The 13,557-nt window shown below is 40.2% G+C and overlaps 1 protein-coding gene across 5 annotated transcripts in view; it reads left to right on the forward strand.

The window, feature by feature from the left end:
• ipo8 (importin 8) overlaps positions 1–13,557 on the forward strand; it is a 106,136-nt gene that overhangs the window by 28,455 nt on the left and 64,124 nt on the right. For all 5 annotated transcript variants that reach the window (XM_049567059.1, XM_049567055.1, XM_049567056.1 and 2 more), the window contains exons 2-9: positions 1,101–1,182; positions 4,314–4,470; positions 4,818–4,976; positions 8,369–8,525; positions 10,308–10,397; positions 11,262–11,356; positions 11,453–11,537; positions 12,215–12,349. In XM_049567059.1, coding sequence (XP_049423016.1) covers positions 1,101–1,182; positions 4,314–4,470; positions 4,818–4,976; positions 8,369–8,525; positions 10,308–10,397; positions 11,262–11,356; positions 11,453–11,537; positions 12,215–12,349 — 960 coding nt within the window. The remainder of the gene's footprint in view (positions 1–1,100; positions 1,183–4,313; positions 4,471–4,817; positions 4,977–8,368; positions 8,526–10,307; positions 10,398–11,261; positions 11,357–11,452; positions 11,538–12,214; positions 12,350–13,557) is intronic.

The following is a 13,557-nucleotide window of genomic DNA, read 5'->3' on the forward strand; positions in this document are numbered from 1 at the left end:
GTCATGACGCCAAGAAGAGGATATTACTGGAGCCGACTTCTCCATCGCCAGTAAGCCGATGGCCGCCGTATTTGACAGGAATACATTACTGTCTGTGTCTGTGACCCCCGTTCAACCCACAATCGGTGGGATTCGCCTTTCGTTTCTGCTGGTGGTTGAAATCTGTAGGCTGCTCGCACAGCGTGCTGAATGATTTAAGCCTATTTTGCTCGCTCAAAACTATTTTTAGTCGCAAATGCGAGTGCCGTGACGGACAGATTGCCACACTGCCGACATTTTACTCCGCCCATCAAGGCACGCTGTTTGATTGCGTTATCAAAACACGCCGCTATTATTCGCCCTTGCTTTTAACTTAATCCACTGAATACCAAATGTGTGTTTTTTTGCAATATTCGGCCGAATATATTCGGTTAACGAATATTCGGTGCATCCCTAAAATATAGTAATTTTACAGAAGCATACTGCTAATTCACAGTAACATGCAGGCATAAGTTCTGTGAGATCACAGTATACAGCTGTCATCTCACAATTTACTGTAAAAATGACACAGAAAAGTGATGCATAAGTTCTGTGAGATCACAGTATACAACTGTCATTTCACAATTTACTGTAAAGTGACACAAAAAATTACTGCGAAAGTGATGCAACTAGAAGCCAGAAATGTACTGTAAATGTACTTTCAGATATTTTACAATGGACTACACAAATGTCCTTAAAGAGCTGAACATTTTGTTAATTTAATGGTTTCTGTAGCTACAAGTATGCAGAAGTAGTCGTCAAGCAGAAACAGTACAGAAGATGAAGTAATATTAATTCTGGATCATATTAGTGTTAATGCTAAATCAGCATTCACACAAAGACAAAATAGTGTCTTTAGCCTCTCATGTCTTTTGTGATTATTCTGGTCTCTAAACATCAGGTGCACCAATTTGTCAGATTAATGAAAAAGTTACATGAATAAAATTATACAAGGTAGGAAACATAGGTAGTGTGACTGCTTTTGAAACTTTAAAGGTCCTCAACATGTTATAACAAAATGTTGAAAATTTTCTGTCTGCCCTCTGCTGCTTGTTTCATGCTGAGTGCTCTGTTTGTTGCAGTCATTCAAGATCATCAACTTTGCCCCGACCCTGCTTCAAATCATTGTGTCTGAGCAAGTGGAGTTTCCTGTTCGCCAGGCAGGTAAGACTCTCAACAGCCTATGAAACAATAATGATGTTGCTTCATGGACTGCTACTTTGCATCTCACTGCTGAAAAGTTTTTCTTGGCCATTAAACAGTACTCATTTCCATCTTGATTCAGTAATTATTGGGTTCGGCCAACTTGACATGCTGCTGTGTTGTGCTATGGCCTATTCAAGCGCTGGAATTTGTTATTTACGTGACAACGCCTGAATGCAACACAGGCTCCACTCCATAGACTCGGGTTGGGTTCGCTCTAGTGTGTTCACCTGTGTGTGTGTGTGTGTGTGTGTGTGTGTGTGTGTGGGTGTGTGTGTGTGTGTGTGTGTGTGTGTGTGCGCGCGCGCCTCTTATTACTGAGAGAGCTTCCCACACAGAGCATATTTAATGATTATCACTATACATACATATGTGTACAGTACAGGCCAAAAGTGTGGCCACACCTTCTCATTCAATGCGTTTTCTTTATATTTTCATGACTATTTACATTGTAGATTCTCACTGAAGGCATCAAAACTATGAATGAACACATGTGGAGTTATGTACTTAACAAAAAAAGGTGAAATAACTGAAAACATGTTTTATATTCTAGTTTCTTCAAAATAGCCACCCTTTGCTCTGATTACTGCTTTGCACACTCTTGGCATTCTCTCCATGAGCTTCAAGAGGTAGTCACCTGAAATGGTTTTCCAACAGTCTTGAAGGAGTTCCCAGAGGTGTTTAGCACTTGTTGGCCCCTTTGCCTTCACTCTGCGGTCCAGCTCACCCCAAACCATCTCGATTGGGTTCAGGTCCGGTGACTGTGGAGGCCAGGTCATCTGCCGCAGCACTCCATCACTCTCCTTCTTGGTCAAATAGCCCTTACACAGCCTGGAGGTGTGTTTGGGGTCATTGTCCTGTTGAAAAATAAATGATCGTCCAACTAAATGCAAACCGGATGGGATGGCATGTCGCTGCAGGATGCTGTGGTAGCTATGCTGGTTCAGTGTGCATTCAATTTTGAATAAATCCCCAACAGTGTCACCAGCAAAACACCCCCACACCATCACACCTCCTCCTCCATGCTTCACAGTGGGAACCAGGCATGTGGAATCCATCCGTTCACCTTTTCTGCGTCTCACAAAGACACGGCGATTGGAACCAAAGATCTCAAATTTGGACTCATCAGACCAAAACACAGATTTCCACTGGTCTAATGTCCATTCCTTGTGTTTCTTGGCCCAAACAAATCTCTTCTGCTTGTTGCCTCTCCTTAGCAGTGGTTTCCTAGCAGCTATTTGACCATGAAGGCCTGATTCGCGCAGTCTCCTCTTAACAGTTGTTCTAGAGATGGGTCTGCTGCTAGAACTCTGTGTGGCATTCATCTGGTCTCTGATCTGAGCTGCTGTTAACTTGCAATTTCTGAGGCTGGTGACTCGGATGAACTTATCCTCAGAAGCAGAGGTGACTCTTGGTCTTCCTTTCCTGGCTCGGTCCTCATGTGTGCCAGTTTCGTTGTAGCGCTTGATGGTTTTTGCGACTCCACTTGGGGACACATTTAAAGTTTTTGCAATTTTCCGGACTGACTGACCTTCATTTCTTAAAGTAATGATGGCCACTCGTTTTTTTTAGTTAGCTGATTGGTTCTCGCCATAATATGAATTTTAACAGTTGTCCAATAGGGCTGTCGGCTGTGTATTAACCTGACTACTGCACAACACAACTGATGGTCCCAACCCCATTGATAAAGCAAGAAATTCCACTAATTAACCCTGATAAGGCACACCTGTGAAGTGGAAACCATTTCAGGTGACTACTTCTTGAAGCTCATGGAGAGAATGCCAAGAGTGTGCAAAGCAGTAATCAGAGCAAAGGGTGGCTATTTTGAAGAAACTAGAATATAAAACATGTTTTCAGTTATTTCACCTTTTTTTGTTAAGTACATAACTCCACATGTGTTCATTCATAGTTTTGATGCCTTCAGTGAGAATCTACAATGTAAATAGTCATGAAAATAAAGAAAACGCATTGAATGAGAAGGTGTGTCCAAACTTTTGGCCTGTACTGTATATATATATATATATATATATATATATATATATATATATATATTGGCATTATTATGGCTATATAAATGTAATTTATGGTGCTGTTAGATTGCTGTTACACCACCCCACTCCGTTTACAGAATGTGTGAAAGACGAGGATTTATTTTTTTACCTCAGTGAAAATGTTGCTTTTCAAAGACTACACGCCAACAAATATGGAAAAACAAATATGTCTTGCAAGCAACTAAACATCCTCTGCACTAACCCAGACCCTTTGCAACACATATCACATTCACATAGACTCACTTACAAATTGGCTTTCAACAGAGCTACACCCCAAAACAGCAACTCAAAGTTCCTGCTTCTTTCCCTTTTTCTTTGTCCTGACCACATGGCCAGGTAAACCTTCCCCGATCTGAAGCCATCTTTGAGTCGGCCATCTTGTAGTTCTCTGATGTCAGCCATTTTATATGTAGGCCAAACAGCCCTTTGTTTCACACTCCAGCCTTTGTCTGTCTCTCTCTCTCTCTCTCTCTCTCTCTCACACACACACACACACACACACACACACACACACTTAAACACATTTATGTGTTTCATCTGCTTTGCTGTCTTTATGAATAAATATATTTGGAATCATACCTGCTGTCTGTTTAATATTGCACAAGAGTGAATGAATGGTCAACTTCTGCTATGTCAAGAACTCTGAAATCCTTCAACCTTTACTATTAATATGGTAATTTTGGTTATGGTTATTAATTTAACTGTTAATCAAAATTCTAAATTGATAGTTTAGTGAACTTTATGAGACTGATATCATTAACTGGCTATCATTTTTCCCTTCTTGGGAAGGTGATTTAATGTAAATTAAGTCACACAGTAACATAATTAATAATTATTGTTAATAATTCTTGATTATATCAAATAGCCATTTTTATATTTTAATTGGAGATCTATTACAAGGTCAGGTCTGTGTTAAGGCATAGTCCCAACAATGGTACCCCTTGGTGAGGCATAGATCCCTACAAGATCAACATGAATGAGTACAGTGCAAAATTATGTCTGTATGTACACGTTTGCCTGACTCCCTGACTCTGTGTGTAGCTGCTATCTACTTGAAGAACATGGTGAGTCAGTACTGGCAGGACAGGGAGCCATCTCTGGGCGAGGTAGTCTTTCCATTCAACATCCATGAGAATGACCGGCAGCAGATCAGAGACCACATAGTGGAGGGCATCATCCGCTGTCCAGAGTCCATACGGTACACAGACTGAACACACACACTCACATACAAATCTCTTTCCATCTCTCTAATCGCTGCAACTCGTCATTACTGCCCCTGTTTTGACAATGTAGGCTACGTGACTTTTTGTCATGCATTAGCAATTATCTCTTGAGAAAAGTAACATTGAAATCTGTAGACTGCCTCCATATTTCAATATTTCAATGAAACACTTTATTTAAACTAAATACAGAGTGTTTTTGCTTTCCTGTATAATTTACACAGAGCACAGTGGGATTCCTGAATGGTATGCAGACACTTCATAGATAACCTTGCTTTACTGATTCATGCAATAAATGACTCCATATGTTTTGCACCCTCTGTAGTGCCCAGCTAACCATGTGTCTGAGAGCCATCATCAAGCATGACTTCCCTGGCCGCTGGACCACCATAGTGGACAAGATCGGCATGTATCTGCAGTCTCACAACAGCGGCAGCTGGTACGGCAGCCTGCTGGCTCTTTATCAGCTGGTCAAAACATATGAGTGAGTAACCTGCTAATTTTCCTCTATACCACCTTACCGCTCTTAACATCCTTCCTGGGGAGCCCTTAAATCACAACTACAGGTCTAAAAGGAGGGTGGGCTAATAATAATCCTCATAAGGCTTAGGAAACCACAATGCTCAGAGAATAATTCTAGTCTCAGCTTTCAAAGCTCTGCAGTGTTTCCACAAAAAGTATTCAGACTGGTGGAAAGCTTTAAGTTTTATTTCCACATACAGCAAAAATAATCCATGTCAGGAAGCAAGCCCAAAACAGTTCCTCTGCGTTTTGTACACTACAGCCCAGTTTCCACCAAACACTTTCAGTATAGTACCTTTGGAACCAAAAGTAACCTCCTAGACATGGTATCTAAACCCAGGTCTGTTTAGCGTTTACACCACAAACAGCAAAATGTGGGTGGGGTTGTTGTCACCCACTGCTCCATCTCGCATTCGCTGTATTTCCTCATCACCGGTGACACAGAGGGAAGTCTGCACCTCATTTATCATCCACAGAACGGGGTTACACGCCGGCAATTTCAGTACAAAGTACAGACCGGACTGAGAGTCCCTCTCAATGGGATATTTAAAAATAGTAGGTTTGTGCATATAGTCTTCTCCGGCAAGCACAGGGGTTTAGTGTTGCCATAGCCCACAGGAACAATGCTTCGTGACACTATTTTTTTCCAAGAGAGACAATAAATGGTTGAATGGTGGAAGTTGCCATATTGAAATTTAAGGTGTGTTGATGGATTCACATCGTCAAATAATGCACTGAGTAACTTAACAAGTAAAAGTTCCACCTTAAAAGTTGCCGGCAGTCGGCCCAGTGAATTAAGTTTTTCTTAGTTTTTCTTTTTTTTTTCTTAGTCATCAGCTGCTGCTAGAGGCAGCAAAACACTTCTTTATTTCATAGTTATAGTTTACTTATGTTTGTAAGACTTGCCTCGGTATGAACAGAGGTTACATAAAGCCAGCTACAACTCGGCCCTGAGCAAGAGTGACCATCCTCTATTGACCAATCAACGGACTACAGTGTTTTTAGGGCCACCTGTTAGTACCAGATCTGTGTGCTAGGTACCCCAACAGAGGGGTGACCGAGGACGGTACAGAATGGTTCCACTGGTACCATCCACAACTGTTCACAGTGGAAACTTTAAAAATGTGTACCACACTGAACTGAACCATACAGTACTGCTTTGTGGAAACAGGGCTTCTGTGTCAGTCCATCTCAGATGAGCTCGGGTTCAGAGAAATCAGTGATGTTTCTGGATTTTGTTGATATATGGCTCTCAATGCATGCCATCCTAAACTCTGTGAGTGAAGGGAGTGTGTCTAATTTCAGGATGTGTTGTAGTGCGTTCCAAGAGCTTGGGGCATCATAATAAAAGGCAGTCTTACCAATACTTGTACAGACTCGAGGAACTTTGAATAGCAGCAATTCAGCTGAACGGGTCATGTCAGTGCCTGAATTCCACTCCAACAAATTTGCAATATACGGTGGTAATTTGACTAGAAAGGCCTTAAAAATATATAAAAGCCAGTGCCTCTTGCGCCTTTCCTCAAGAGAGGGCCAACCAACTTTTTCATACACAACACAGTGGTGAGTATCATATTTATCACCAGTTATAAATCTAAAGGCTGAATGATAGACCGATTCCAGATGCTTCAAAGTTGAGGCAGCAGCATGTCTATAGATAATATCACCATAATCCATAACAGTCATAAACACTGCTTCAATTATTACTCTTCTTGAGAGCACTGGGAAACAAGATTTGTTTCTGTACAGAAAGCCAATTTTTGGTTGCAACTTTAAAATAAGTTTATTAATATGATATTTGAATGAGAAATGCTCATCTAGCCAGATGCCAAGATATTTGTACTCTGTGACTCTCTCGATTTCTGAGCCAGTTTTGGTGTATAAATGCACACTATTGAAATCAGTGTTTTTGGCTCGGGTAAACAACACGTATTTTGTCTTATTTGCATTAAGAAGTAGTTTATGTTTAATTAGAGATTCTTGAAAAGAATTAAAAGCAGTTTGTAAGTTATTGATGGCTGTCTGAACAGAATCCGCAGTACAGTATAAAATTGTGTCATCTGCATAAAAATGGGTATGACAACCAATTAAAGAAAGAATAATATCATTAATATAGACAGTAAAAAGCAATGGACCCAAAACAGACCCTTGAGGTACACCTCCACTAACTGACAAAAAATCAGATTTTGTATGGCCAAGCTTAACACATTGACGCCTGTCAGTCAAGTAGCTCTGAAACCATGCACATGCATTTTCATCCAACCACACTGCATCTGATTTTCTCAAGAGCAAGTGATGATTGACTGTATCAAATGTTTTAGACAGATCTATAAAAAGAACAGCGCAGTGATACCTTCTGTCTAATGCCGATAGGATGTCGTTTGTCACCAGTGTGATTGCTGAAATTGTACTATGGTTGGCCCTGAAACCATAGCATATCCTCTCTGCAAAAAACGCTAACAGAGTCTAACCTTTTTTTTTTTGTTTTCATACACAAACTTCATGCAACATATTCAACTAAACAAAAACAGGCATGTTAAGTTAGGCAGATTAGGTCCCCTTGTAACACGAGTGATCTGTGGGTCCAGGGCAGCCACACCCTCCACCCAGCACACTTCACTATACATGAGAGAGGGGTGTAAATGTGGGGAGGCTGAGCCCCCAAGTTCCGTTGCTCATGTCACTGACTGCATCTGTTGTTAGTCAACAAATGTAATAGTTTAAGCATGGAACTCACTAAAACCGCATTAATTCAGTTAATTTTCCATAATCGCTTATCCTGTTAGGGGTCATGGGGGGCTGAAGCCTATCCCAGCTTACGTTGGGTGAGAGGTGGGGTACACCCTGGATATTGCGGGGCTAACACATAGAGACTGACAACTATTCACAGTCATATTCATACCCAAGGCCAATTTAATGTCACCAGTTAACTTGACATGCATGTCTTTGCACTGTGGGAGGAAGCCAGAGAACCTGGAGAACATGACACGGGTAGAACATGCAAACTCCACACAGAAGGGCTCCCCCAGCCTGGGTTGAAACTCCCCACCTCGGGTTCAAACCAGGAACCCTGCGAGGCGACAATGCTAACCACTGCACCACCGTGCTGCCCTAAAACCACAAATTGTCAATATTTACATTTCAGGCCGTGTAAAGATGAAACCATCAAGATCCAGTGTATTATCTCGCAAACTATAGATATTTGTTCACGTGTACTTTTGAATCTGTTCTTAAATGAGAATCCTGGAAGGAGGCTTTAACACTTCCTTCCTTCCAGATTTTAATATAACTAGCAAGTATGATTCAAATACTTCGGGCTTGCATGGTGTGTTTGTGTTTGTCTGTGTACCGCAGGTACAAAAAGGCAGATGAGAGGGAACCGTTGCTGGCAGCCATGCAGATCTTTCTGCCAAGGATTCAGCAGCTCATCAGCCAGCTGCTGGCGGATGCCACCATCTTCTCTGTCCTTATCCAGAAACAGATCCTCAAGATCTTCCACGCTCTTGTACAGGTGTGTATATCTGCCTGTAAGCATTTGTGTCAACACATGACGAAAGGCAGGGTCAGTGACTGCAGGATTCAGAAAACATGGTGCAGAGGTGTGGGCAGACAGCTGTGGTCTTTGGACCACAGCTTATTAAAAATTATATTTATGAAGAAGAAGATCTCATGTTCAAACTATAGCTGTAAGCGGCGATTCCTGGGTTCAAGCCAGCACAGACCTTTAAATGATGAAGCCGCGAAGGATCAAGACCTTTGGTCGTTACTGACACCTTTGATCAGACATACTCATTTATTTATGACCAAATTTGTACTGGGCTACTCCCTTCTGCAGCAATGCCTTTGCCCCTTATCAGTTAATTCCGAACACAGTTTGGGGGCACCTCTCAATGACTAAATTAGAAATATCCACCAAGTTTGGTGATGTTTGGACAAACAACAAATTGATTTATGGCCACACCATTGCACTTGTTTGAAAATGGTGGCGCAACCTTATCGACTGATTTGAAAATAATTAGACACACATGATTCAACGTTATTATGATACATAACCTACAAGTTTTGTGATGACTGGACAAACCATTTCTGATTTAAGGTCTGATTTGTCTGATTTGCTACATCTATTTTTCATATTTGTAGCACCCCCTAGTAGTCGATTTGAATGAAACTTTCAGGTTATTTTGTCAGGTACTTATGTGGACATGCTCTGCAAGTTTCATGATGATTGGCCTAATAGTTGTAGAGTTGGGTCTTTTTATGTGCTAAGCCAGGTTTCTTTAACCCATGGGCCCGAACGACGCATAGTGCGTCCAAATTCACACCTGTTCTTCTCTATTGATTTTCTCCGTGACCGTGCGTCATAGCAAGAAGCCACGCATATCACCTGAAACAGCGAAATTAGCTTTCCGACAAGGCCAAGCACTTGTCGGTAGTCCAATGTTTTCATAGCGAAGAAAAAATGATAAAGTCACACTAAAATCATGAATAACAGAGCTTTCATACAGCTCTGCACACGCATTACTCTTGGATGGATTACTCGCGAATGCAGGCTCGCACAGAAATGCCACGCATATCACATGAAAGCACAGGCCTAGAGCTTTCCAGTGATACCACACACATCATTGTGCTGTCATGCAGTCACGCTATAAATCCAGACTAATTGTCTACAAAATAAAAACCTGACTTCACTTCAAAATGCAGTGGGGTATTACGGGGTTTTGATAACTTTTGATAAGCTCGGTCCAATAATGATCCACAGACCTATATTTTTGGAGGAGATGTCAAAAATGTGCTTTTCAAAAAATTCAAAATGGCTGAAAATCTAATAGGCAGACCTTGCTCTTGAGGTTTCTTGGTAGGGCACATTGAGCTGGACTTGTCTGTCAAATTTCAAAGCGATCTAACTTACAGTGAAGGAGTTTTTAAAGTTTACTGTGTTTGTTGCTTGAGCCCTAATAATTCCTTGCATTTCAAAAGGGGCCTTGCACTGGTCGGTATTCGGGTCCTTATAAGCTTCACATAAACAACAGGGTTCTTGTACTTTAACTTTTGTGCTCAGATGCTAATAAATTAGCACAAAAACAATAGGGCTTTTGGGCTTGAACCCTTAATTAAGAATAATGAATGACAAATTAATCAAAACTAAAGCTATCATCTTCACTGAAACAGTAGATGAAGTCAGCAGTGTATAACATTCATGCTTGTAATGAGCTCTTGTGTGTGTCACTGTCACTGTGATAGTGATGATGATAATGATGATGATGATGACAGTATTGACCTTATTGTCCTGCAGTACTCGCTGCCCTTACAGCTGATCAACAACACAGTGATGACTCAGTGGATGGAAATCTTCCGAACCATAATGGACCGAGACGTGCCAGCTGTAAGACGCGCCTGCACGTGTGTGCGCGCGCGCACACACACACACACACACACACACACACACACACATATTGATCCACAGATGACATATAATCATACATGCAAACCTACACTGTAAAATATTTGACTGTACATTTACAGTAGGTTACTGGCTACTAGTTACATTGCTTTGAAATTAAATTACTGTCATTTTTACAGTAAATTATTGTGAAATGGCAGCTGTATACTGTGATGTCACAGTAGTTATGCCTTCATATTACTGTGATTTGTCAGCATACTCCTGCATAATTATGTTGAACTGTAACCATACAGTTAAAGCCTGTTACATTACTGTGATATAACAGCACGTTCCTGTAAATTCTGTAACTAGTAAGTACTGTAACTTCGCAGTTCATGTACATTTGATTACTGTGATTTAGCAATATTCTCCCATAGAATTACTGTATTTCACTGTAATGTCACAGTTGAACTCCATATATTGCTGTGATATAGCAGTGTATCTCTGTAAAATTACTATATTTACCTAGTAAAAGCCTGCGAGGTGATAATAATGTAATTTATTGTGAAATACTACAGTTGCATAATCTAACTTCCTGGAAATAATTTGCAGTGTACACAATCAAATATCTCCCTAATGGCTCCACTGTTATTATTGATGTTGTTATTATCATGATTATTATTATAATTCTTATTATTATGAATACTTATAATAGTGATGGTACTTACAATTACATTATCTTGAGGTGAGCAAAGTGTAATGGACACTAAAATGTAACTGAATCTAAGTGAAATCTGGCTGTGTTGTTCTCTTCCTCTGCTGGGTTTACAAGTTCCAAAAGCTGAACATAAAGTGTCTGTTTGTTAGGAGACGTTGGAGGTAGATGAGGACGACCGTCCAGAACTGGCATGGTGGAAGTGTAAGAAGTGGGCGTTACGCATCATCACCAGAATGTTTGAACGGTGAGTCCAAAGCTGCTCTTGTGTTACCAGAAAGCAGATCTGAATTTAGCAGAGGGACATTAGCAGCCATTCACATGCTTCTACTCTGAATTACAGGTATGGAAGCCCAGGCAATGTGACAAAGGAGTACTACGAGTTTGCAGACTTTTTCCTGAAGACATATGCAGTGGGCATACAGCAGGTTAGCATGTGTCACTGAAACATGAATATGTTGGTTGAGATTAGGGATCAGCAAGCTTTTCTAGGATGTCAAAGAGTCAGTTTACAAAGATGAAGATGACCGGTCTGCCAGTAGCATTTTTTAATGTGCAAGTCATTTATATTTTTAATTCACTAACATATGTCATATTATTACTGGAAGGTTGACTTTATTTATAATAATACCAACGATAGAGTTGTATGCTGTAAACCCTAATTTGGTCACTCAATTTAATTTTTTTTGGAAACAGCTTGCACTCAACTTTTAGTTAAGTACAATTCAGTAACATAAAAGTTTAACTAACTATAGCTTTTTTGTTGTTGTTTGAGCATTTAATTCTGTGTCATATGAACACAAAAACATTGAGTACACCTTTTACATCCATTTTTTTTTTAAATGTCGATCTATTAAGATATATTGTGGTGAGCTTAGATTTCTCGGTTGCTAGAATAAGGCAAAGAGATTAACTATGAACTGTGAACCAGGAGGGTTAGCAGCACAGGGACCACTCAACATGAATTTTGCATTGTTTCTCTAAATGTAAATTTGGTCATGTCGTAGGTTGTGGACCTGTGGTTGAAAATTTCCTGTGTATTTGTTGGTCAGGCTCTGATGGGTTTGGTTTCACTGTTGTCTGTTGTGATGTGTTGTCTGTCCAGGTCCTGCTAAAGGTGGTGGACCAGTACCGACAGAAGCAGTATGTTACTCCTCGCGTCCTGCAGCAGTGCCTCAACTACCTCAACCAGGGCCTGTCACACTCAATAACCTGGAAACAGATGAAGCCACATATGCAGGTAGGACAATCATGGAAGAATATAATGTGGACTGAATGTGTAGATGGGTATGACATTTGCAGTTTTGCTTGATGATTATGATTTGCAGCATGTCAACAAAATGTTTCTGCAACTGACCAATGGGGGAGATGGTGTTGCCAAAGAAAAGCATGGCCCAGCACAGAGTTGGGCATACATAAATTAACATCTGTCTGATAATCATATAACCTGTTAGTTTTTTTTAATGCAGGGTCAGAAACTGCCAGAGGTTTTGATCCATCACAGCTTTGAACTTTTAACAGTTCAGAATCAGATTTAGGTCACAAGCACCAAACGTTGCAAGGACCCTATTGAAACTGAAGGAATTATGATTATGATTATGATTATGATGACGACGATGATGATGATTATTATTATTATTGTTATTATCATTATGATTATTATTATTATTATCATCATTATTATTATTTTGGCCTGAGCACTAAACAGTGCAAGGACCGTATTGAAACTGAAGGAATTATTATAATTAGGGGCCGGGCAGCTTAAGCTGCCAGGACCCTATTGTTATCCTACATGTTCTTCTTCCTTCTTCTTCTTCTGAGGAAATCCTACTTCCCATGCGCGAAAAATCACCAAACTTTGCACAAAGGTCCAGTCCCATGCCAGATTGCCTCAGCTGCAAAAACAGGACAATAGTCCTGATGGTGGCGCTACAGCAAGCCTCTAAAGTTCAAAATTTTGAAAATCCACATCAAATCAACCATATGTGCTACAGATTTGCAACTTTCACCAAAATGTAGCCCCAGTACTGAGGAAACGTTTGTACATTTAAACCTATTGCAAATTATGAAGTCCATCACTGTTTTTTTTTTTTTTTTCAAAAACTGTAAAACCTATTAAACCTTAAACCTATCTCCTCCCACAATCTTTGCTCAGTTGACACCAAACTTGCTACAGAGCATCTTCAGACTGTCCTACATAAACGATCCACACAGATTTTTGATTTATCGAAAATTGAGCCTACAGTGCATCAAATGTTTGACTGTAAACTGTATTGTAAACATATACTTGCAAATTCTTGCTAAATACATTTTCAATGTTCATTAAAAAAAAATGACAAAATTTAGGAGTCATGGTAGATGATGTTTGGAAAATATCAGAATTTTATCTCAAAAACTGAATTTTTTACAGTATTCTGAATTTTGCTCTCGTGCGAACAATTGGAGTCA

The sequence above is a fragment of the Epinephelus fuscoguttatus genome, linkage group LG22, assembly GCF_011397635.1.
Source record: "Epinephelus fuscoguttatus linkage group LG22, E.fuscoguttatus.final_Chr_v1".
NCBI classification, from domain to species: Eukaryota; Metazoa; Chordata; class Actinopteri; order Perciformes; family Serranidae; genus Epinephelus; species Epinephelus fuscoguttatus.